At 44.6% G+C, this 26,489-nt stretch overlaps 1 protein-coding gene across 1 annotated transcript in view; it reads left to right on the plus strand.

Moving 5' to 3' along the window:
- Positions 1–26,489, plus strand: part of CACNA2D3 (calcium voltage-gated channel auxiliary subunit alpha2delta 3) — an 857,341-nt gene that overhangs the window by 174,925 nt on the left and 655,927 nt on the right. The window contains exon 3 of the mRNA XM_047096680.1: positions 2,720–2,836. Coding sequence (XP_046952636.1) covers positions 2,720–2,836 — 117 coding nt within the window. The remainder of the gene's footprint in view (positions 1–2,719; positions 2,837–26,489) is intronic.

Here is a 26,489-nt window from a genome sequence, read left to right on the forward strand (position 1 = left end):
CAGCAAGGAGAAGTGTGTTACTTACAACCCATGGTCCGTTATAGGACAGTGCGGAGCAGCACTGAGCATCTTACGAATAACGTAGCAGATGTCTGTCTTGGTCCAGACTCAGGCGGTCTAAATAGCATTTTGTATATTTCGTTAGGCTCACCTTAATTCTCAGAAATACCAGGCCCTTAGGCCTGACATTTAGGTTAGAGTTCCCAATGCCCAGTCTGGGGGTCCCTTCCTGCCCTCCTCACCTCTGCTCTATCAGTGTTCAGTGCTGGGCTCTGGGGACACGAGCCAGATGCCGTCAGACTCTAGGGACTTCATTTTAGTCTGAGGGATCAGAAGAATTCTCTCTTATATTCGTTCCCATAGGGTCATTCCCTCTGTCCTCAAACTCTGCTCTTGTCTTTTCTTTTTTTTTTTTTTTTTTAAATTTTTTTTTTTCAACGTTTATTTATTTTTGGGACAGAGAGAGACAGAGCATGAACGGGGGAAGGGAGGGGCAGAGAGAGAGGGAGACACAGAATCGGAAACAGGCTCCAGGCTCCGAGCCATCAGCCCAGAGCCCGACGCGGGGCTCGAACTCACGGACCGTGAGATCGTGACCTGGCTGAAGTCGGACGCTCAACCGACTGCGCCACCCAGGCGCCCCTGCTCTTGTCTTTTCATGGCACCCAGTATTATTGCCTCAATCGACTTGGAAATCTAAGCTAGGAAGGGAAGTACTTTGTGTCACACACACACAAACACACACACACACACACACACACACACACACACACACACTCCCTTTCTCTGGGCAAGGAACAACAGCCTCCTCTCAGTGTACATTTTTTAAAGTAAAAGAGAGGACATGGGGAGAAAATCAGTTTAAACTTTTATTTCAAAAATTATCCTTCTGTTAAAAATGTCAGTCTATCTTCCTCTTCAGAAATGACTCTCAAGGTCTTTAAAGCTGAGATAAGATGTGGAGCCCCTTGTTTTTTCTAAGTAGGAGTTTGGCGTGAGGGGCTAGTAAGTGGTTCAGGTTCTCCTAACAAATACAAGTGAATGTAAGGCCCCTAGTATTTTTAGTTTCCCAGTCTTTTGTAAGCTGTGTAAATGTGAGAAATTCCTGCTGACATTGAAGTTATTTCAAACCCCATTTGGGAGGTATTTATTAATAAACAATATTTCTTTCCAGTGGGAATGAAATTAAATCTTTAGTTAAACCAAACTTTCTGGTCCCAGGACCCCTTTACATTCTTACAAAATACTGAGGACCCCTAAGAGCTTCTGCTAATGTGGGTTGTATCTATGGATATTTGGCGTATTAGAAATTAAAACTGAGACATTTAAAAATTAATGAATTCAAGCATAAAAACTCATTACATATTAACATAAGTAACATATTTTATGAAAACCAATTGTGTTCCCCCCCCCCCCAAAAAAAGAAAGAGGAGTGGCACTTCTTTTTTTTTTTCATTTTTTCAGATCTTTTTAATGGTTTACGAGAAGACAGGTGGATCCTCATGTCAGTTTCTGTGTTCAGTCTGTTGTGATTTTTTTAAATCTATGAAGAAAATCTGGCTTCACATAGATATGCTGTTGGGGAAAAGGAAAATTTGAGGGACCCCTGAAAGGGTCTCAGAGAATCCTCAGGGGTCATGGATCACTTTGAGAACTGCTGCTTTCAACAGATAAATCACTAGAGTATGTGATAGGCTTTAAGTGAAAAATTGTCTTTGAGAGTTTGAGTAAATTATGGGTTAAATCAGTCTTTTATGAACAGATGAACACATTATGAAATCTTATATAAAGTATTTTTATGGTTTTTGTACTTATTATACATTCTCCTTTCTGTGAGCTCATTGAGGATAACATAAGAAGTCCATGATGAACATTTAGTAGAGGGAATTGAAATGCTAAAATCCATGGCAAGGACTCTCTCATTATAGAATGTTTATAAGATGCTCTGCCATGTGACCTTCTTCAGTTCCCATTCCAGTTTAGGAGTTGGCATACTTTTTCTATAAAAAAGAGTAAATATTTTAGTCTTTGTGGGTCATCTGGTCTCTGTTGTTAGTATTAAACTTGATTGAATACATAAACATATGGGTGTGGTTTTGTCCCAATAAAGCTTTATTTATAAAAATAGGTGATGGATTAGATTTGGCCCAAGGATTATATTTTGCCGACTCCTGCAGGAGTTATACATTACAGTCATAGCCTTGAAACTCTCTTTCCCTAAATCCCTGGTCTTTGGCCATGAAAAAATTAAGTTTGTGATGTTCAAAGGAAAAAGCACACACACACACACACACACACACACACAAACACACACACGAGTTGAATTTCTTCATTTTTATTTTATGGCACATTTGGAACAGTCAGTTTCTAGTGGCGTTGGCTGTGTGATAGCTAGCAAATCTGGGCAGTCCTCCAGGACGACTGAGTGTGGTCAAGTCCAAAGTGTAGAGTGTTGATTTCAGGAACTGAAGAGGACGGATGATAAAGAGTTTGATTGCCTTAGGGTTTTGTTTCATTTCTTTCCTGGGTGCTAGTTAAGTTTCTAAGACAGCCAGAGCCAATTTTCACATTTCTCCTTAGTTGATTTAATAATTTCGAAATACAGTCCAATCTCCCCAAACCCAAGAGAGATAGTCCTATTTATGCCTTGTAAGTAGGTATGCTCCAGAATCATAGGTGTGCTGTTTTATGCCTTTCTTGTTGCCTTCCCTCCTTACAGAAATACAAAGAGTATGAGAAAGATGTAGCCATAGAAGAAATCGATGGCCTCCAACTGGTGAAAAAGCTGGCAAAGAACATGGAAGAGATGTTTCACAAAAAGTCTGAAGCAGTGCGGGTAAGTGCCTCTGGTATCTTCTCTGTATTGCCCAAAGACACGGAGGCACCTTCAGGGGACTGGCATTGATGACTCCAGCTCTCAAAGATCAAAGTTGACTCAGCTGTTATGTAAACATTTTACTTTCTTTAGTTAACCAGCAAAAGCAGTTAGTAGGGGCACGATAGGGTTCAGGTGACCGTTTTCATCTTAGAATTTTATGTCTTCAGTGTAAGTGCCACTGATTGTACAGTCTCAGAGGATGGCTTATAACTGTGCGATACATTCACTAATTACCAAAAATCATTCAAAGGCACATTGTAGTTCAACTAAGCAACTATAAAAAATTTAAGCCATGCTTGCCGAAATGTGGAGTTGAAAATCTCAATGGAGTAATGGAGTCTAGATGAACTTGGAGGCTTCCCTTACCTCTACTGGAATATTACTATAATTATAATGTTTCTCTCCACCAGTTAGAGCTCCCTGAGGTTTCATACTGTCATCAGGATGAATGGAAAAGTATCATTTTGGATTTCCAAGGTGGCTTCCAACTTTATTCCTTGTTGCCAGCTCAGCAGTGAATCTTACCTTCTTGCTTTAGAACACATCCCACATCTGTGCTCTGTTGGCACGGGGGTATGGGAAGGAATGGCAGTCTGAAGAGTTCTTTATCTCTAACCTATAGTTTGCTTACCTTTTGGTTTCGATAATTATCTCCAGAATCACTTTGCTCTAAAAGGCCTCTTCCTACTTTCACTTCTCTTGCAATTCATTGGCCCAACAAAATTTCCACACATTATTCCTGCTTTAGACCTGACAGTGCCACTCCAGTGCTTGTCTCTAAAACATTGTTGTGCTACTTGGTTTGCGGGGAGGAGGGTTGTAGCCAAGTAGGGAAGAACGTGAGTTTGGCCTGGCTTCTGCGCCTGCCTTGGTCACTTACTGAGCTTTTACCTTTAGTAAAACTGCCCTTGGGAGCCTCAATGTTCTCATCTGTAGATGGCAAAAACACACAGGCTGAACGAGGATTATACAAAGTCATGATTTTGAGCGACTGAGCACAGACCCTGGCTTGTGTAAGCCATGCTCATTGAATGGCCGCTTTATACCGCCACTATGGTCGTTCATGACATAAGTAGAGACTTTTAGGGAGGAAGTCTGAAGTATCTTAGAAGAAAAAACACTACTTTTAGTTGCTACAGAAGTATTGCCCTGACAGCCAGCCCTGGGAGCTTCGTGGTGATCCCTGCGTGTCCTTATGTCTCTACCTCGAAGCAAGTGCTGTTCTTTACAGACATGGTAGCCATCCGCATCTCACACTCAGAACCTGAAATACAAATGCAAAACAAAACAAAAGCCCGCAGTAATTACTGTTTTCTGCTTATAAAATGAACACCCCTTTGGTGGCACTTGAAGAATATATTGAAAAGTATCAAACAGAGAACAAAAATCACCTGAAAGTCAGGCTTGTGTTCTTGGGTTTCCTTCCTTCTAGTCTTTTAAATTTGCATTTCTGTGCATGTACTTGTGTGTTTTTCTTTTTCAGTTGGCAGGTGTACTGCCTGTTTGCTTTGGTGTCCAACTTCTCTACGCTTGTTTGCACCAGTGCTCTGTGTGCTTTTCCTGGCATCAGTACCTTACGTGATTTTCTTAAATGGCTGCATCACATTTGAGTTTAACGACATGTCTACATGATTTGACTATTCCTCCAAATCTGGATATTTAAGTTGTTTGCAAGTTTTGGTATACATAATGCTGCAGTGAACCTTCTTGTATATTAATAACAGATCAGACGACTCGGCACCTACTATATGTTTGGTGTTCCTCTTAGGATTTTACAGGTACTCGCTTGTCCTTAGAGCAGCCCCCAGAGGAAGGTATTATTACTATCCCACTTTTACAGAATAGAAGACAGAGGCAGAGGTTAAGTCACTTCTCCAGGGTCACATAGGGGGTGGGGGATGGGCCTACGGACCCAAGTCCACGTTCTTCATCACATCCGTGCCCTCAGCATCAGTCCTTTACTTTGATTTCCTTCAGATGAATACCTGAACACAGAAGACAGTGCAGAGACGCTAACCCCATCTTCAAAGGTTTCTGCTTGCGGCGACATTCGTGTTCAGATAAGGTTGTGCCAGTTCACGGTTCCTCCAGCAGGAGTGGCACGTGAATGCTCATTTGCCTGAATCCTCACAGAAAAATGACGATGTTTTATTTTGTTTTAAATACTAATAACAACGGTTGTCAGTTTGAGAGAAGGAAATGCTATTTTTAGAGAATTTTTTTTAATGTTTATTTATTTTTGAGAGAGAGAGAGAGAGCGAGCGAGCATGAGTTGGGGAGGGGCAGAGAGAGAGAGGAGACACAGAATCTGAAGTAGGCTCCAGGCTCTGAGCTGTCAGCCCGATGGCCGATGTGGGGATTGAACTCATGAACTCTGAGATCATGACCTGAGCTGAAGTCGGACACTGAACCGACTGAGCCACCCAGGCCCCAGGAAGTGCTATTTTTGTTTCAATTTGGGTTTCTTTGTGAATCACAGAATTTTAGAGCAGAAGAGGACTTACATCTCTTTAGCTTCTACCTCTGCGATTGACAGACAAGGAAACCCGGGATGGGAACTTGATCCTTGGGGGGCTTGTGCAACATAGCAGGGTGATGCAGAGGTCCAGCCAGCTCCAGAACCTGGACTCATCGCTCAGAGGCAGGGGCCCACGTGGCAAGTGAGAGGTTGGTGAGAAAAACTAAAGAACCAAAGGACCTCTTTTCCTCACTCACCTCTGTAAAGATGCCAGGAGGAGTAGGTGACTTACTAATCTGTGCTCATGTTTATCGAGTCTCTATGCACCAGGCCCCATGTGAAGCACTTTATATAGGTCATCTAATTTCAACCTGCCATCAGCCCTGGGAGTGAGACACAGTTCCTACATCACTGGCTCAGAGGATGAGCACACAGGCTTGGCAGGGTGGAGTCACAGGCCCAGGTCACATGGACGGGCTCAGTGGGGTTCCTTTTGCACCAGAAGGTAGGATTGCAGTGCCTCTGGGTGTAGCTGACCAAAGTGTTTTGCACAGTGACTGGCGAACAGGAAGCATTCGGTAAATGTTTTCTGTAATTGCTGGCAAGGGGACCTTTCAGTGTGTAAGTATTTAATAACTGAGAGAGTCGTGAAGCTTTAAAAAGCATCAAGGATATTGACAGCAGGGAACTTAATTTTGAAACCTTTTGTTTTAAATTAATGACTTAAAAAAAAAGAACTGATATGGTTGGTGTGGTTCCTTTGAGAAGGAAAAAAAAGGGTGCTTTATTTAAATTGAAATGTACCCAGACTAAAGGCATCCAGTATTCTCTGAACTGTGTATTTTAAAATAGATGTAGGAGACCCTTTGTAAACACACTTGATACCATAAAATCTAGGTTAGCTGGTCCAGTGATACGTGGCAGCCCCTGCTTCCAATCTTTAAACAGGAAAGAGGGCTTGTATGTCAAGTTGGGGTTTGGTTTGGAGGCAGTTTTGCTATTGAGATGGGCCTGGTCCTGTTGTGAGCCATGCAGCACTACTGACAACAGTCATGAGCCATGTGGCATTTGGGATGAGAGCAGGTGGCCACTGAGAGGGCCCCTGGATGTTGCCTTATGTGGAGGCCAAGGAGCAGTGGGTGTGACTGTTTTTCATATTATAATGACACCTCACTTCTCAACTAGGAAAGGTTGCTGTTTGTCCCTGGGATTGGTAAGCTTTTGAAGTGCAGACACCTCAAATGCAAATTTGCCTGTGGGTTTGCAGGTGGAGTCCTTATTTGCCAGGTGGCCCTAGAATGAACCACCGTGCAACAGGGCCCTTCTCGTCCCATTCCGCGTCACCCACTGAGCAGCGACCCCTTTCTCTAATGGCCCAAGAAAAGTGGATTTTAGAATCTGCTCCATCGTTCTGAGGTACCATGCCTGGAAATCCTGTTTCCAAGCTTCCATCCCCACCCCCAGCAACCTGAGTCGGGTCAGAGGTCCTAGTGCCTTCCTGCCAGTAACTGATCCAGTACCCAGTGCTCATGGATGGTCGGATGGTGGATGGCCGGGAGGACTCAGGAACATATATAAGAAATAACTGACTCACAAACGACACAGATTGTTAAAATTTCCATTGATGTCTATAAAATCTTTGTGAGATGGGTGCTGGCAATTTCGAAAGGGGCATAACCCCTCCGGTCTGTGAAAGTAGGTGCAGTGAGTCAGTCTGGGCCCGGAAACAAAGGAGCACTTACAATCCCGCCCCACCCGCCTGTCATGTCTTGGCCGTTAAACAATGTTGATCTTTTCTCTGTCTCTTCTGGCTTGATTTCATCATTCCCCCATCACTTTTCCCAGTGATTAGTTGAATCAGAGTGATTTTATCATACTCGTCCCCTATTTGAATTACTCTCCACTATGCAATTATCCTATCACAGAAAGTCCTATTTTCTCCCCGTCAGATGTCTGGAGTAAATGTGAAACCCAGAGTGGCCTGCCCATTACATAACCTCTGTCCTCTGCTTGGTAATGGATTATACGTAACTTTTTTTCCCCCCCGGCCTAGCAAATTACAAATAACCTTAGCTTCGGTAATTGCCATTAACATAATGGTGCCATCATTATGGTAGCATTTCTTAACTAATATTTTCTAGCACCTTTCTAATGCCGTCGGTGGTTTAAATAATTTTTTTTAATTCATTCGGTGGGTTGATGTGTAGGTTATTTTAGCTTAAGAGCCAGATTGGGTTTGATGCAGTGATGCTGCTACTCGCTCGTGTACAAGATCATTGTGCCCAAAGCATTATCTCCCACCTTCTTTGTTCAAACGTATTCAAGCTACCAAGCCCTCAATTGATGTTACTGAGCCAATTTATCAAGTTTTAAGTCGCTATAAATGGACAAGAAATGGAATCAATTTGTTTTTAGTTCATTAACATTTCAAGGAAGATATTGCACATGCTGGACGCGGGGGAAGTGATATACATCAATCCTCTGCCAGTAGTGGACCCCTGTTGGGCCATGCCTAAGTGACACCTGGAAATGCTCAACTGTGTCACAAGAGAGAGCTCATCTGAAGCACTTTTGACCTAGCTCCCCTTTATCCTGAGTTGCTGATGACTTGAGGGAAGAAGGCAAAAGAATTGTGTTCAGTGGCTTTGTTATACAGATGGGCTGCCCCAGCATTTCCTTTGTCTTCAAAATCCAAGCCTCCACTGGGAGTAATACAAGCTATTACACAGCAGGGAGGATCATCTGAGGCCCCGGGGAGCTCTGAGCAGGCACAGACAAACCTACAGTTGGAAGGGAATCGGTAGGAAGTAAATCTGAGTAACTGTGGGCATCTCTGATTATAGGCATATGCTTTTAGGACAGATTCCAACACAGCCGGGAGATGTAATGATGCTGTGATTTTGGAATGGTCCATATAATTGAGATGAGCAGCACAACCTGCAAAAAGTACATACACGAGGAAATAATAAACAGAAGGATTTTGGAGAATTTGCACATATGTACTAGTATTCTCTAGAATGGCTTTCTAAGGGGGAGTTCTCCAGAATAAGTATTGCCTTTGATCTTGTGGAACAGCTCTGGGGCAGCCACTGCCTTCATCACACTGATCTTGGCTAGAATTGTAACCTCCAAAGGACCCGGAAGGCTTTGAGGTTGTACCTGCTTCCAGGGCCAGGTACTGATCCATCCATGCAACTTTCACTGCTCTACCGGACAGACTTCAGATCTCCAATAGCTTAAACATGTTTCTCTCTCTCTCTCTCTCTCACTTACACACACACACACACACACACACGATTATAGGATGTTATCTAGTTTGGTAGCATATCAGGCAGAACATTAAGTATTTTATTTGCTGTTCAAATTCATCTTCTCCCCCAAGCAATTAATTAGAAATGTCTAAAAGAACCAACTTCCTTGGGGACTATGAAAAGGCACAGGAAGCAAGTTGTACCTAAACTTTCTAAGTGAAGAGTCTCTTGTTTTCCAACCTTGGATAAGATAGTTAATAATTTTGATAGCACTCTGAAGCTCAGACCTGTAAATAAACTTAATCTTGTTTTACTTAGTTTCTGATTTACATTGATAAAATGATAAATCAGGCACTTGAAAAAGAGTGTATTGCTTAAAAATAAACATCCTTGCTTCTTGGGAAAAGCTAAAAGAGACTAGATTATATATTAAGTTTCTCTCCCCTCCTATAGCTACCTGCTGTTCGCTGCAGAACTGATTCCCATTATAGCTGTACTGTGGGAAGTAATTGCTGTTGTACAGTAATTCAATTTCAGTGCATTCACGCATCAGTTCACCGATAGGGGTTTATCTGGAGAAACCTGGGACTTGAAAGCTTTTTATCGAGAAATTCCACATGCAGCAAGACGTTTTTCCCAGGTAACGAATATCAGTATTTGCATTTAATAAACATTTACCTTCTCAGAAAAATGGATTTTTTCCCCCTGCAGAAGAGATTTACGCCAATCTTCCAAAAAGCTAGAGGGTACTATTAAAGCAACTTCCTCTAGCTGTTTTTTGACTGGTGTCTACATATGTATGACTATAAAACGCATCTATGTCTTTATGTAAATATATATATATACACATATATATGTGTGTGCGTATACACACACACACACACACACACACACACATACATACATACACACACACGCTGAGGCATGGAGAGTAGGAGGCACTTAAGGAAAGCATGATCTGTACCACACATATACGTGATATAAGGGATTAATATCTACAGAGACTATATGAATACTTCTGGTTTAAAGACTCATCTATATCTGTAGGCATTGTGAAAATTGTTGGTGAGGAATATTTTCAAAAGGATACCCATTAAGTTGGAAAGGAAGTCAACCACTTGATTTATGAATTTCTAAATGAAGGGCAGGTTCATAGGACAGACTGTTTCTTCCTATATACAAAAGCTCTTAGATCGTAAGGACTCTTTACATATTAAGTGCAAAACGAGCTGTAGAAGTCTTAGGAGCTGAATATACCTAACATTACTAAAAGGCCCTTTAGTTCTTGCCCAAAAGAAGAAGAAACTGGACACATTCAAAAGATTTTTCTGCCTTTGTTCATTTCTCATCTGATCTCAGAGTTTCAAAACGTGTTTCTTAAAAGAGGAGTAAATTTATTTCAGGCAAAAATATAGTGTTTTGAGTCACAAATGAAAAGACTACTGTTTGTTACATTATTGTATCTTGTAGCCTATTTGCTTCTTTGCCCGCCCCTCCCTCCCTTCCTCCCTCCCTTTTTCCCTTCCTTCCGCAAACTGGGTTGTAAAACCCCATGCATATGTGTAAGAAAATTTACAGCAGAAACCTCACACCAGAAAAAGCTTAAAAAGTAGCAATGGGGTGCCTTGGTGGCTCAGTTGGTTAAGCATCCAGCTCTTGATTTCGGTTTAGGTCATGATCTCACAGTTTGTGGGATCAAGCCCCACGTTAGGCTCTGCACTGACCATGTAGAGCCTGCTTGGGATTCTCTTTCTCATTCTCTGTCTGCCCCTCCCCCTGCTCACTCATGATCTCTCCTTCTCTCAAAATAAATAAGTAAACATTAAAAAAAAATAGCAACAAACTGGATTCACCAGTTTTGATGAGGTCAGTGAACCATTCTTGGTTGATGGTTGAGGTGAAAACCACAAGTCTTCTTGGGTTTATTCCAAAAGGGGTTGGGTCTTCTCTAACATACTTCAGATTGTATCCACCTGAGCCTCACAGAGAGGCCCAGAAGGCTGTTCTCCAACCTACCTTGAGCAGCTCACCTGCCTCCTGGGGGAGATAAGTTTCCTGCTAAGGGAAGAAAGGATGTTTTGTAGGTGACATTTCATCTCCTGTCTCCATCACCCTCCTCATGCGGGAAGTTGGGTTGGCTTAGTGAACTGTATCCTGACTCTCCTGCTTATTCTGGGGCTGTTGGCCCTTAGGCGTTTTTCTTTGTGCGTAGAATCACCGCTTGAAGCTCTTGCCAACTTCAAAGTTATTAGATACATTCCTAAATGTTTCTCTAAAGTCTCTTCATTTTTAAAGCTTTATGGAAGACTTAGTTTTGGATTTTCTCTGTAACTCACCTCACGCACATTTGCTTTATTTCTATTTTTGTTTTGTTTTCATTGATTATACACATTCGTTGTAAAAAAATAACACAAGGTGCAGAAAAGGATAAAGGAGAAAGTAAAGATCACAACACCAGGGGATTAAGAGGCACTTGGTATCTTTCAATACCTTTTGTTTTTAAACATCTTAATTTCTTTTCTTCCTGATCTTTTTCTATTTGTGCATTTGTATATGTGTTTACGTGCATTGAATCATTCTTTCCTGTAACCAGGTTTTTTACAAAATTAATTTTACATGTTGTGGACATCAATCCATGTCAACGAATATATATATTCCTGTTATTTGTTCTAATCAAGAAATTCTCTTTTGGTGAATAATTGATGTTATTGGTGAAATACTACTTGTGAAATAGCATGTCCCTATGATAAGCCATGATATGAAAAACTTTCTTGCAGGGAAATTGTGTCCATTCATTTGATGCATTTATTAGGACGTATTCTTGGAAACAAAATGAAGGCTTTTGGTATCCCTTGCCAGCTTGTCTTCCAGACAGCATCCGCCTGCTTATGTTTCCACCTGTGAGGCTGGAGAGGCTCTCCTTCTCCGTTGTCCTGACATTTGGCTGCTGTTACTTTTGATCTTTGTTAGTCTTATAGGCACAAAGTAGTATCTCATTTTACTTTGTTTTATTTAATTGCTCAGCGTTTAGCATGGGGGGTCTTCTCTGGCTCCTCACTTGCCCTGCACCAAGGTTTGTGGCAAATTACACAATGTCTCGGAGCACGGGCATCAGTGTTACGGCATAGAGAATGTCCGTGCTGGTCCTTTATCATCTCTCAAAGAAGTGTGTAGGCCCAGGAACTTTCTTGGACACACTTGGAGGGCCCTCCCTACCCCTTTCCTCTTCCTTCCTGGACTGTATCATAATAACAGCCTGGTTGTAGGGGTGGGGATGTGGGGCACTGACTGCCAGTTTGGAGTGCCAGTTTGGAAGAGTTTTCTGGGAATCCCAGTGGTTCAACACCTGAGGACCATGGTGCTGGGTGTTTTAGACCCTCCTACTGCAGGAAAAAGTCACTAGTCCCAAGAGAAGTTGAGCCTGGTATAGCCCTTCTCACTGAGAAAGGACTCCATTTCCAGCTGGCTTGTTGCTGGGTGCCAGCGGTCACTTTGGGTCATTTCTCCTTAGGGTACCATCTTTCTATATGTTCATTGGTCAGTTGTTTTTCCTTTTTTTCTTATAAACTGCCTGTTAATGTCCTTTTCCATTGTGTGTATTATACTTGCTTCCTTTCCTTGTCCCCACTTGTCCCCACTCAAGCCCTGGTATCTGTCGCAGTATCTTGAGTCTGCAGTTAAGTGTTCATTAAACATTTGTTGACTGACTTACAGACCTTCCCTCTTGGCGTCAGGTAACTTAAAGTCAGAGTGATCATAGTTACAACTCTTCCCTTTGACCAAAGATGTCCTGAATGATGAAGGGGAAAGAAGAATATCAGGGTTTAATTGCAGAGAAACCGCAGGGCTCACGTGCCTTCCAGAAATTCACTGTGTGTTCTGAGTGAATGAGTCCTATGTATGCTGTCCCAAATCAGACTGCGGCCTGCTTAGACTCTAATCCTCAGCTTCGGCCCAGTCCCTCCCCACGTGGCCCTTCTCCCGGAAGTAGGTGAAGGGGACTTGAAATGGGCAGAAACCAGGCCAGCTGCTCGGAGTGGAAATAAAAGTTAACAATTTCTATCGAGGGAATCAAAGAACTGCCTCCCTGCCTTCCTTCCTTCTTCCTTCCTTTTTCCCCTCTCTCCCTTCCTCCCTTCCTTCCTCCCTCCCTCCCATTTGGTTGGAACCAATGAAGGAAGACGCTTCCTGGACAGGGGAGGAGAATGTCAGTGTTCTGAGGCTATGACTTAGCAGAATAACTATAATTTCCCTGATGTTCTCTGAGCCTGGCTGGGTGATTTTCTGGTCATAATGCAAAGCTGGGTGCTAGAGCTAGGGTGTGTGCCCCCAGGCGTGGCAGATGTTTCTCTTCATGTGGCAGGTGGTAAAATGGGCAGCTCACTACCCACAAGAAATGGAACACACTGATGTATGAGCAGATTCAAGGGGCTTTTCGTAAGTTTGAGTATGATGTCATGAAGGAGAGTTTTGGAGTGATGCTGAGAGTAGTTGCCAGGCTCCCCACTTCTGGGCTTGTTGCTCTCTCAACTGTAGCATGGCTGGGTCAGGGCACCTGTCTAGAGCCCCGCCCCATCCCGCCAGCATGGTCCATCTTGGCATCCTCTTTACGCCTTTTATTAAACTTTTGAAAGCTGTACTGAACTCTGTTTTGCTTAGTGTTGACTTGAGAATTGCTGTCTGTCCTCTAGAACCCCAGTGTCATGAGGGTGGGGACCGCGATGGTCACGCCTCCCCTTGTAGCCCCGGGACCCAGACTGGGCACTCGGCAAGTATCTGTGAATGAATGAACTTGCTACCCCGGTGATGATGCTGTCATGGGGGTAAGCCCCCCATGCCTGGGAAGACCATCTGGTCATCAGGGCATGGTGCCAGGTAAGGTTTCCTGGGTGTTTCCTGTGTGTTTGTGCCTGCCCTGGCCCCTGCTCCCCACCAGAGGATCCATTTCTCCTCTGTCTCAGAAGCTTGGATTTGCTTTATGTTGTACGATGATAAAGAAAAAGAAAGAGAAAAATTTCTTTCCCATCCAAAGTGAAACATCATTTAAAATCATATTTCCCATTTTCATTGCCTATTTTTATTCTCCATTTATGAAATCCGGTTTTGAAAGATTTCCTGTCGCTTTGGTCAAGACCAAGTAGACCAAACAGCCTAGGGAAGAGAGGCTCGTGGCCATGGAGACCTGCGTGAAATTACAGTGCTGATCCCTGCCTTTAGCCTAAGTAGCAATTATGCCCCATCAGGGCGCCCACATGGAGGCTTTGAGCTCGCCTCACTGCGCTCTCTGACTGCCTCTCCACTAGAACTAAAAGAGGGAGGCGTCGTCCGCAGGTGGAAGATGTGCAAGACACTATCTGAGCCCGAGTGGCTGGGTGGGGACAGCTCAACACAGCAGTGTTATACCAAGGTGCTGGTTCCTCTGCTGATTTTTCAAAGATTGGTATCGTTTCTACACCAGACCAGGTAGCAAATAATGCCACTTAATTTATACTCAGGCGAGGCAAAAGAAATCTTAAGAGGTTTGTGGGTGGGAGGAAATTATGGTGAATCACTGAAGTGTCACCATCAAGAGATCAAAATGACAGAATAAAGCCGTAATAATAATAATAAAAGACCATTGGCTTTAATTGTATAAATTACTGGCAACAAATTAAGGGTTTTCAGTAATATTTTGAATGCATAGTTAGTATGTTTAACCAGGGATGAGTTGGTGACATCAGTTGTCTGTTTCTGGTCTCTGCTCAGTTTCCCATATGGAGGTAAGGAGCAGCTGGTCCTACAAACACAGCGAGATTATTTACGTTTTGTAAATTAGGTTAGGAGGGGAAAATGAAAAGGTAGTTGGGGATTCATTGGCATTTCATTTACACTGCATTCAGCAGAGGTTTGACAGCCCTTTTGAGTAATCAGAGTCTTTGTTGAAAATCAGCTGGGATATCATTGACTGCGCATCTCGAGCCATACTGGCTGCTTGAACAGACAACATATAATGCTTTTGCACGATCAGGGGCAAATGGGATTTTTTCTCTTTTTTTTCTGATGTGCCTTTTAGCTGATTCTGCGTGTCAGTTGGGGAGGAAAATCATATCCTCGGGAATATACTTAGCTTCTCTCACTGTGTGCGTTCAGTGATTCAGGAGCATCTCATCAGGTTGTTTGATGGGCTTCGTAGAGCGGTCCTTCCCGGGGTCTCTAGAAGGCTGCGGTGGCCGTCGGAAAGCAGACCCTCATCCCAGTCACAGGGGGAGTTGCTTGTAAACACTCCAATACCAACCAGTGAGGAGGAGTCTCCTCCCCTCAAGCAGGTATCTCTGGAAGAACTTCAGGCCAGGCTAAGGTGCTGGCCCTCAGCACTTTTACCAAGAGGTGAGCTGGTGAGTACCAGCTGCAGAGGGGCAGTGGAAGGAGCTCAAGGCAAGAGCAGGGCCAGACTTGAGGGGGGGCAAGGCCCATGGGCAGCTGTTTGGACCGTTAAATGGTGGCCTCTCTTAGAGGAGTGTTGGCCTCTCTTAGCCTATCTCCAAGAGGACTTCCCCCAAAAGCTCGGTGGACCTCTTCCTTTGCCGTGCTGGGAGTCTGTCCTTGTAGTCTGTTGTAGTCTGTGTATCATCTGGGGACAGTGTAGTCCACAACAGGAAATCAGAGGTAGCCTCTGAGGGCAGACATGGTGGAGATGAGTTTACTCCAAGGAAGTGTGTTCTGCCTTCTTTTAATTTTTTTTCTAATGTTTTTATTTATTTTTAAGACAGAGAGACAGAGCATGAATGGGGGAGGGGCAGAGAGAGAGGGAGACACAGAATCCGAAGCAGGCTCCAGGCTCTGAGCCATCAGCCCAGAGCCTGACGCGGGGCTCGAACTCACGAGCTGTGAGATCATGACCGGAGCCAAAGTTGGACGCTTAACCAACTGAGCCACCCAGGCGCCCCTCTTCTGCCTTGTTTATTTGGCAAAAATGAACACAGGGCGGACCGAGTGGGTGTTCTTCTAAAGCTGAGTGTGTGTGTGTGTGTGTGTGTGTGTGTGTGTGTGTGTATGTGGGCGCGCACATATGTACACACCTGAGTGCATCTAACGGTGTCGGGAATGGGAGCTGGGGAGTGGAGGGTGACGCATGAATGTTTGCTCTCACAGGAATTGCTTCAGTGGAGAGACGGAGGTCAAAAACAAGCAGCGGTGTCACAGTTATAGAGCAGTGGCCCCCGGCCAGTCCTGGCCGCAGACAGGTTTTGCTTGATCTGTGTGGGCTTTGAGAAAGAAAGTGAAATCATGTATAAAAATAGGAAGTGATATAAAAATATCCAGATTTAAAATAAATAAATGTTAAAAAAAATTAAAAAAAAAAAAAGAACTCTTTCTCTGACCCTCCCCTGCTCATGCTGTGTCTCTCTTTGTCTCAAAAATAAATAAATGTTAAAAAAAATGTAAAAAAAAATCCAGATTTAAAGCTTTACAAATTGAGAGGTGTACTCCCCTCTCCCTTGTCCCCCATCCCCACATGGCAACAGTCTGCATGAATGTTCATTTTGTTGATTTCCATGCTGCCCCCTGCTCATGTATGTGGCTGCTCTGGCCCCAAAGAGGGCTGAGTTTGCAGCCTCTGGAGTAGTCCGATGAGGGCCACAACCTCTTTAGGGGACACGGAGGAGTGTTTGAGTGTGTGAAGCTTGAAAGCTCCTAGGCAAGTACTCGGAGCTTTCACAAATCATGCTCGACATTGTCCCTGTTATGGTCACCAGCATCAGCACATTATGGAGTGCTTCTCCTCAGCCACACTACTCTGCTGTACTCTCTGTGTTTGGTCTCATTTAAATGTTCCATCCCTGTGAAGTGGGATTGAACAATTCTTGGCTGGGGAGAGGGTATGTTCACAGGATAAGAAAGCTTTGTACGGGGACATGGGATTTCTGTGTGTGTGTGCGTGTGTCTGTGTGTCTTTAAGTTTGTGAACCACTGGATGGGACTCTTTCTGAGATTTTCTTCACCTTTAACATTTTAGAATTGCAGCCCTTGTTTTAGGCTTTTATGCATAAGAAGTCCTATTACTTTTGTTGTGTATTTTCTCCCATCTCAAAGAAGACTTAGATCTATGTAAATAACTCTCAATCTGGTCTCATTCATAGAATCAGGCAACAAAAATGAGAAGTTACCCCCTCCCTCCAATACCCCTCCCTACAGCGCACACTTTCCTACTAGAATGATGGCGGAGACAATATCTCTCACGGGGAGAAGGGAATGAAAAATGCTCAAAGTGGTTACATTTGAATATGTGGCACTTATCTCTCTGTGCAGGCACCTTATAGAAAAATAATTTATCAAGCTTCGTTCAAGAAAAAAGAACATTACATCTTCGTCAACAACAACATCAAGGGCTCACCATGGTAGGAACGGGACAATAAAGGAGTTATTTTAGCAGAATTAACAGGAAGAAATTAGCCCCCTGTATCCTTCCTTTTTATCATGGTGTGGTGCATTTGCATATTTTGAAATTTCACATTTGCATAGTCAATGATTTTAAATTAGATTCTCACATCTCCTCTCTGATGTTTGTCATGTGTGTAACTCGTCTTAATAACTGAGTTGTTAGCATTTAAAAAAACAGTTATCTAATCATTGGCCCAACCTGGAACCACACCAGCACTGAGTTACCTTTGCAAACTTTTAACAGCTTAGTACTATTCATGCACAATACTACTCACTCGTTTAAAGTGTACAAGTCAGGGGCACCTGGGTGGCTCAGTGGGTTAAGCGTCCGACTTCGGCCCAGGTCATGAGCTCATGGTTTGTGGGTTTGAGCCCCATATCGTGTTCCGTGCTGACAGCTCAGAGCCTGGAGCCTGCTTTGGATTCTGTGTCTCCCTCTCTCTCTGCCCCTCCCCTGCTTGTGCTCTGTCTCTGTCCCTCAAAAATAAAGAAATGTTAAAAAAAAATTAAAAATAAAAGTATATGGGATGTCTGAGTGGCTTAGTTGGTTAAACATCTGACTTTGGCTCAGGTCACGATCTCATGGTTCGTGAGTTCGAGCCCCACGTCAGGTTCCGTGCTGACAGCTCAGAGCCTGGAGCCTGCTTCAGATTCTATGTCTCCCTTTCTCTCTGCCCCTCCCCTGCTCATGCTCTGTCTCACTCTGTCTCTCAAAAATAAATAAATGTTAAAGAAATAAAAAAATAAAGTATATGGGGTGCCTGAGTGGCTCAGTCGGTTAAGCGTCCCACTTCTGCTCAGGTCATGATCTCATGGTTTGTGAGTTTGAGCCCCATGATAGGCTTTGTGCTGACAGCTCAGAGCCTGGAGCCTGCTTTGGATTCTGTGTCTCCTTCTCTCTCTCCCCCTCCCCTGCTCATGTTCTCTTTCTCTCTCAAAAAGACAAACATTAAAAAAAATAACAAAGTATACAAGTCAGTGTTTTTTAGTATACCCATAGGACTGTAGAACCATCACCCCAATCAACTGCAGAGGCTTTTCATCAACTCAAAGAGAAATCCTATACCTGGCAGTCACTCTCCATTTACCCCAAAACCTCCTTCCTCCAAGGAGAATAGGCAAACACTATTCTACTTTCTGTTTTAAAGATTTACCTCTTCTGGATATTTCATATAAATGGAAGCATACAGTGTATGGTCTTTTGTGATTACCTTCACTGAGCATAATGTTTTGAGAGTTTATCTGTATTATAACATGTATCAATACTTCATTCTTTGTTATGGTCAAATCGTGTTCTCTTGTATGGATTACCACATTTTTGTTTATCCGTTCATCAGTTGGTGGTTACTTGTGTTGTTTCTACTTTTTGCCTGTATTGACTAATGCTGCTGTGAGTATTTGCAGACATATTTTTGCATGGACGTATATTTGTATTTCTCTTGGGTATATATAGGAGTGGAATTGCTAATCACGTGTTGATTCTAGGATTGACCTTTTGAGGGACTGCCAGACTGTTTCTAACATGGTTGTTTATTTTACATTCCCATCAGCAATGTTTGAGTGCTCCGATTTCTGCATATCCTTGTCAACACTTGTTATTATCTGTTACACACATTACTGAGTGCAAAGTCATATCTCATTGTGGTTTGACTTGCATTTCCCTAACGAGCAATAATGTTGAGCATCTTTTTATGTGCTTATTGGCCATTTGTATATCTTCCTTGGAGAAATGCCCATTCAGATCCTTTGCCCATTAAATTTTGTTTTATGTTTATTTTTGAGAGACAGAGTGAGACAGAGCAGAGGAGGGGCAGAGAGAGGAGGAGACACATAATCTGAAGCAGTCTCCAGGCTCTGAGCAAGTGTTCAGCACAGATCCCAATGTGGGTCTCGAACCCACGAACCGTGAGACCATGGCCTGAGCGCAAGTCAGACACTTAACTGACTGAGCCATCCAGGCGCTGCTCCTTTGCCCATTTAAAAATGATGTTATTTGTCTTCTTATTATTGAGCTGGATGTATTCTTTATATGTTCTAGCTACTAGTTCCTTATCAAGTATATGATTTGGAAATATTCTCCCCCATCCTGTGGGTTGTCGTTTTGCTATCTTGATGATGTTCTTTGTAGCCAAAAGTTTTAATTTTGACAAAATCCAATGTATCTATTTGTCCCTTTTTTGTGCCTGTGCTTTTGGCATCATATCTAGGAAGTCATTGCCTAATCCAAGGTCACAGAGATTTGTGCCTGTTTTCTAAGAGAGTTAGAGTGTTACCTCTTATATTTAGGTCTTTGATCCATTTTGAGTTAGTTTTTGTATATGGTGTGAGGTGGGGGTCCAACTTTGTTCTTTGCATGTCCTTTCAACTTTGACATGTAATCAACTAAATGCTGCCATCGGAATATCTGATCACTACTATAGCTGTGATCACAATGGCACTCTTATACTGATTCTGATAAGCATATATCAAGCACTCTTCATATGTTATCTGGTTTAGTGCTTACGACCCTCCTCTGAGTTGGGTAGCGTTACTACCAGTTATGAACCCATGTTACAGGTAAAGCAGCTGAGGCCGTTTCTCACTGTAGATAGCTGAGATTTCAACCCAGGCCATCTTCCCTCTCAACCTGTGTGTTGTACTGTCTCTTCTCGGGTTTACATTAACATCTCAAAAACAGTGGCTGCGAGTGATCAGGAACCTAGCTAAGCACTTCAGGTGAAACGTGTTAGCACTTTTCAGAGTACAGGGTTCACCAGAATAGCCCAGGAATATTGTTAGAATGAAGACTCCATTTCCGGAGGCTGAGAGTCTGCGTTTCCAGTGAGCTGAGAGAAGCGAATGCTGCTGGTCAGGGGATCACATTCCAAGTAGAAGGAGATTAATTAGTTCACTGGTTCTCAGACTCAGGGGCACGTTGGAATTGCCTGGAAGCTTAGAAAATAGGGATGCCCAGATTCTCCCCCAGGGATTCTAGTTGACTTGGTCTGGGGTGTGGACTGGGCGCAGGGATTTCCAGAAACTCCTCAGCATGTTCTAATGTGCAACCAGGTCTGAGCAGCACTGATTTATCTCGTTCCACCCCTCAGGGAGCCCCACAGGTAGGCACTTGAGTCTGCTTTGAGAGGCGAGGCTCCCAGCTTGCGGAGGCTACCTGACTGGCCTAAGGTCACACACAGCTGCTAGGCTGTGGACTCCCAGGGGAGCTGGGAGTCCAGTCCAGGCATGATTGCAAGGGCCGCTCCCAGCTCTCTCATCGTGGTCTATGATTGCCTCCCCATCACAGTCAATTTGAAAAGGAGTCTGAGTGAAGTGGGTGACTGACCCTGGCCTGAGCCAGCCCTTACACAGGGTTGTCTGACTCCTTCCCCCACTTTCCCACACAGGGATCTCCCATCTCTCCTAGGGATACGCATGCGTTTTCACTCCCTGCTGCTCTGAACTGACCCAGATGTGAGGTCCCAGTCCCTATGAATCAAGTTCAGGTTCTCTCATTTATCTGGTTACTTCCTCACAGAATTGGACAGGATGAGCAGTGCTTCAAACTGATGCTTGTTGGGAGTGGGCAAAGTGCTCCTTTCTTTGAGAATTCCTGCCATTTTAAGGAGAAGATAAAAGTTGAGAGTAGCTGTGCACTTGATTGGTTGGCTGTTCCTGCCCTAAGGTGCCTTCATCCCTACAAGGCTGAGTGGCCTTGAGGGCTCACTGCACCTGCCCTGACTGCGCTTGGCCACAGGGGCTTTTACCATCCTATCCACGTTGTGGACTGTGAGCCATGTCTTCTAAATCGGACAGCCTGGGTCTCTGAGTTGGCTGCTGTGGGGACTAGATTGCAGCCATGAGGAAGAAGTCGGTTCCCAATCCACATGGAGTTTACCGGTCACTGGGGGAGATGGATGCTGAGTCCAAAGTTAGAAGAGTGGGCAGGCCTGGAGGCAGGAAGTCCCGGAGGCAGGGGGCCATGAGGGCAGCCGAGGACTGATGAGGAGCGTAGCCTGGGACCCAGAGATGGCAGAGGATGGGCTCCAGGCACGAGGAGATTCACGGTTGAAGCTGGAGAGGGGGCTGGGAATGGGGCAAGTTCACAGAGCTGAAAGGAGAACAGAGCAGGGGTCGGCTTGGAGTGGGGAGAGCAAGATGAGGGGCCCTGAGGTCCACGAGGTGAGCTGGCGCTGGGGGTGGGGCAGAGGCTGGTGCGGTGGGGTAGAAGCGGTGGATTTGTGCGGTTATTCGAATGCCTCTCTTGCCACCCACCAGGGCGGCGGTTGGGTCCATTGTGCCCCTGTGTTACCCTCAGCACCTTGCACACTTGGCTCCGTGGGCAGAAGGTGCTTACTGAAGAATTTGGGTGTCAGCTAAAGATGCAGGAGGCAATGGGAGGGTTTGCATTTCTGTCTCTGCACTGCTCTCAGGCTGTCTCCCTCTCTCATTGTCCCTAGGGCAATGCTGCCATGTTCCCCACTTTTCTCTGTGCATCTGACTTATATCCACCCACCCCTTTCCTCAAAAATGTATTTTCTCCTCTCAGTAATGGGAAGCAGCTCCTCCAGATCACAGCGGGAGGCTCAGTTCCTTGGTCGCCCGCCCCTCTCTTCTAGCTGAGTGTACTTTGAGGAGTGGAGAGAACAGATCCTTTGTACAGCCCCAGGAGCCAGAAGTCCCCAGGAAACGCTCAGGAGGAAGGGGCTGAAAAGTCCCTGCAGCCTCTCTTGTGCTGGGAGAAATCCTGAGGTCTGTTCTCAGTGGAACAGAGCTTTAGAAAAATTTCAGCTACATTTAGCAGATGGATCCGTTCTGGATTGTCCTATTTTCATGAGTCTGACCCACCACTCAGGCAGTAAGTGGGTGCGGGCACCTTCTATGGGTCAGCCCAGGAGGGGAACTCACCCATTAATTCTTCAAGCTTGTCTCCTCTGGGGGGGCTCACCTCTTTGAAGGCAGTTTTGTGGAGACAGTGTGTAATTGCGTGCCTTCATCAGTGGCTTCTGGAAGCATGCCCCCTTTGTCTCAGTGACCCTAGCAATTGAAGAAGGCCTGCTTTGGGAATGGTCGCCTCTTGTAGAAGTAGGAGCACGGGGCCTTTGCCAACACCGTTTGTTTTGCCTGCAGAGTTTTGATGCACTAGATACTCAGTTGACCCTGGTTCATTTCTTCTTTGGGAGGTAGCACGTCTGCCTGGGCTTTGGAGCCTTGGAGACCTGGGGTTAGCCATCATTTACTGAGTGTGACACCTTTACCTCTCTAAGCCTCTGTTTTCTCATCTGTGAAATGGACATGATAGCATGTCGGGCATTGTGACTCTCAGGGTAGGGACAGGGCTAGCTAGGTTTGTAGCTGGTTCCATCAAACTCTGAGCCCAGATCGCTCCCTTCTTGAAACGGAGACACTGATGCAGAAGTCACCACCGGAAGTTACATGAAGGTCCAAGGGGAAGCATGAGTGCAGCATTAGCCTGGTGTCTGTGAGGAGGAAGCGCTGCAGATTGAACAGAACAGTTTAAACAAGAAAACTAGATTGATAGCCTGAGCTCATCAGTCCCTGCCTTTCAGCCAAGGGTAGGATGGTTGTCCGGTGTGGGCAGCATTAGGCCAGCCTTTAATGGGGTGATGCACGTAGGGGAGCCCAGGGTTCACAGACAATTTTAACAGTTATGTGTATATTTTATTCTATATTAGAGGAAATATAGCCACACTTTAAAGCAAAATTACATAAGGTATGTGAGTTGTTTTCAAGAAATGTAATAAGGAGGGGCGCCTGGGTGGCGCAGTCGGTTAAGCGTCCGACTTCAGCCAGGTCACGATCTCGCGGTCTGTGAGTTCGAGCCCCGCGTCGGGCTCTGGGCTGATGGCTCAGAGCCTGGAGCCTGTTTCTGATACTGTGTCTCCCTCTCTCTCTGCCCCTCCCCTGTTCATGCTCTGCCTCTCTCTGTCCCAAAAATATATACACGTTGAAAAAAAAAAAATTAAAAAAAAAAAAAAAAAAGAAATGTAATAAGGAAAGGTGAGTTGAGGCTAGGCGTAACATGTTTTTTTGGGGGGAGGCATTTGGACACTCCCTGGGGCCTCACCATTAGAGAAGAGGACAGGCCAGATGTGCTCGTTGTGGCCATGGCAAGTGATGAAATAGATGTATGCAAAACAACTGGGGTTGATCTTGAGTGAAGCAATGTATTAGAAATAGAATCAGATTTCTAACATCAAGGCATCTATATAAATTAAAAGCACGTAAGACAGCACAGTTAACGCTGTTTATCAAACCGGATTAGAGCGGGTGCCAGTGGGGGCGGGGGCTAAGAGTGTAGGTCAGGGTGGGAAGGGAACATGTAGGTGAAGAGGGTGGGCTTGCATGGACAAGTGCCGATCATACGCTGAGTGTGAACAACTCAGTCTTGTGTGTGCTTGGTAGCTGTACACTCACGCGTAGGGTGAGCCGCAGATGGACGTGTCGGTCCCCGTCGGCATGCGGGACGGTGGGCTGAACTGGCAGGTAGCCCTGGCAGCAAGCAAATGTAGGAAGCGGGAGCCATGGCGCAAAGGTAGAGTGATAACACTTAGAGTGAACTTCTCTTAAACTTTCTTTGTATGTGGCCCACCATCTGTGCTTCACACACACGACGGCACTCCTTTTTCTCAACAACCTTGTGAGGTAGGTAATATTCTTACCCTTTCTTTGTGGAGTACACTGAGGCAGGTCCAAGGTCATGGAGGGAAAGCATGGGAGAGCAGGTGCTGACCCAGTGCATCTGACCCCAAAGTCCAGGCCCCCCATTCACGTTATGCACAAACTCCTTCAGCCAAAGATGCTTTTAAAATGGGTGCACCTTGGGGCACCTGGGTGGCTCAGTCGGTTGAGCAACTGACTTCGGCTCAGGTCATGATCTCACGGTTTGTGAGTTCGAGCCCCGTGTTGGGCTCTGTGCTGACAGCTCAGAGCCTGGAGCCTGCTTCAGATTTCAGATTCTGTGTCTCCCTCTCTCTCTGCCCCTACCCTGCTCATGCTCTCTCTCTCTCTCTCTCTCTCTCTCTCTCTCTCTCTCTCTCTCTGTCAAAAATAAATAAACATTAAAAAAAATAAAATGGGTGCACCTTTACACCCCCACCCTGGTTAATACTTGCATGGCTTGCGTTCTTTTGTCTGTACATTATTTAAAACTGTCCTTCTAACAGTAGTTAAAGGCCCCGTGAGCGGTATTAGGTTGGACCTTTTCAGGTGGAGAAAGATTCGTTGTTGCAGCCCTTTTGCTCCTCCTGATTCTTGATTTTGTGCCTCTGAAGTCCAGGGTCTTACCACCTTATTTCTTCCTTTCTTTCTTGTTCATTTGCATTATTGCAACAATAATGCTGTCTCCTCCCCCATCCACGAGCCAGCCAGGCAAATGGCTTCATTCCAAATAGTATCTTCATGCTTGCTGTCTATAGCAGGCGAGTGTATAACATGGGCTTCCATGTGTGTATCTTCAAAATGATTTACCAGGAAGATGCATGACTTCTACGGTCGACAGCTGAATCACCCAGAACGCTTTATGGTTTACTTCACCATCCACACAAGTACATGAAGCCGTGGAGCCCTTCCTGGTCATTAAGATGTAGTCTGGCTCTTGCATGCAAAGCATTTGGGTACCTTAAGTGAGCGCCTGGTCTGGCCTGATGGCTGCTGGGAGGGCTCTGTGAGTGCTCCCAGGGGCAGACAACGCCCATAAATCGTAATCACAATGGAGCACAATGGAAGAGGTAAACAGTTCTGAAACTGTGCTATAAATTGTCATCCGGGGATGATTCTGTTTTATTATGGAGGTTAAATTACAGCAATCATCGGCGCACAAAGGCGCTGCAGTAAGAAAACATTTGGGAACAATGTTTTTCTCCTATGGCTTGGGTGATGGGTGCACAGGAATAAAACACCATTACTTGTTTACCACAGGCCAGAAAAGAAAATATGAGCTGTAGCCACTGCAAGGTGGGCGCTCTCTTTTTTTTCTTTTATGAACCAAGGGGGTTGTGAGCGCATTCCTGTTGCCACAGGAAAAGAAGTTAAACTTGACTGGAAGACAACTTCCAGCTCTGTTTGACTTCTTTCCTTATCCTCTATTCCCCTCCACTCTTGTGTGTATGTGTGTGTGTGTGTGTGTGTGTAAGTGTGTATGTGTATATGTATGTATGAGTGTAAGTGTGTGTGTAAGCATGTTATGCATGCGTGTGTGTATGTGTGTATGTATGTATATGGATATGTGTGTATATGTATGTATGTATGACTGTGTGTGTGTGTGTGTGTGTGTGTGTGTGTGTGTGTCTACTCAGGTTCTGGTAGGCTAAGAGAAAGTGAACCAGAGAACAATGCCTGTCCCAGTGATCACTAGCATACAGATGCTATCTTTCTGAAGTTACCCAGCATGCCATCCTGAAGGGCCTGTATATTTTGGGCCACTTGGTTCAGTGGTGAAGAAGATGGGCTTTAGAAAAGCTCCCTGAATCCAAGTTCAAATCCTGAGTCGGCCTCTTGAACGCTGTGTGACACAGATCATTTCTCTCTCTGAGCCTCAGAATGAGCAGATATAAAACGAGAGCAGTGACTTACCTCACTCGAGGTGGAGTCGGGGGCTGTAAAAGATGTGTTGCAATTCTGGACACACAGTAGGTGCCCAATAATTGCTCCCTCACATTATTATGGTCACGCAGCAGTAGCGATGAGCACATCACTGCATGTATTCCCGTAGCCCTGTTATTTTCACTAATCTTGGGATTATATTGCAGTCTTTAGAATTTATATGTAAAAGCAACCCAGTTAACTCCTGAGAGTTCATCTTGTTGTTGCAGAGAGATTATCACCCTCCATCCTGTTTATGTGAAATGGAATTTCATTGGCAAGGCCATGGCATGATCCTGGCCCTGCCTGCCTCTGCCAGGTCCTCTCCCCCTGTTCTTCACAATGCCCATCCTGTTCTCTCTTCACTGCCCCTGTGTGAGGTGTTCTCTTCTGAGTGGGATCCTCTTTGCCAAGATCTGGTTCCTCCTCGTTGCTCAGGGTTAAGCTCCGATTCCCCTTCTTAAGGCAGCCTTTCTTGGCTACCTCACCCAAGACAGAACCCTCCCTCCCACTCCAAATGCCACCCTCATTCCTATGACACAGATGAGCAAAAGGTATTCGTCAAATTAGGGAATGAACAGATGTTTTCCTGGTGTGCAGGAGATCAGATTGGAATATTTTGCCTATGAAAATATTGGAAACTCAAAACATTTAAATAAATCGCTATTAATGAATAGCCTTTTAGTGTATTAGGCAGAAACACTGTTCTTCGGGAGAGGGTTGTTAAGATGCACTCTAGTGGGTGGAACTAAAACTGTAATGACACCTCCAGCTCCTGGTAATTACAGGGTGGAGAGGAATATGAGATTTAATCGTCAAACCCTAATCTTCTCATGGCTTTAAATAGTATAATTTGTGACGACCTGTAAATATTTATTGAATAATTCATTATGAATTTTAT

The sequence above is a fragment of the Lynx rufus genome, unplaced genomic scaffold (assembly GCF_022079265.1).
Source record: "Lynx rufus isolate CCGP_SWC_20201006 ecotype Redwood Valley unplaced genomic scaffold, mLynRuf1.p SCAF_4, whole genome shotgun sequence".
NCBI lineage: Eukaryota > Metazoa > Chordata > Mammalia > Carnivora > Felidae > Lynx > Lynx rufus.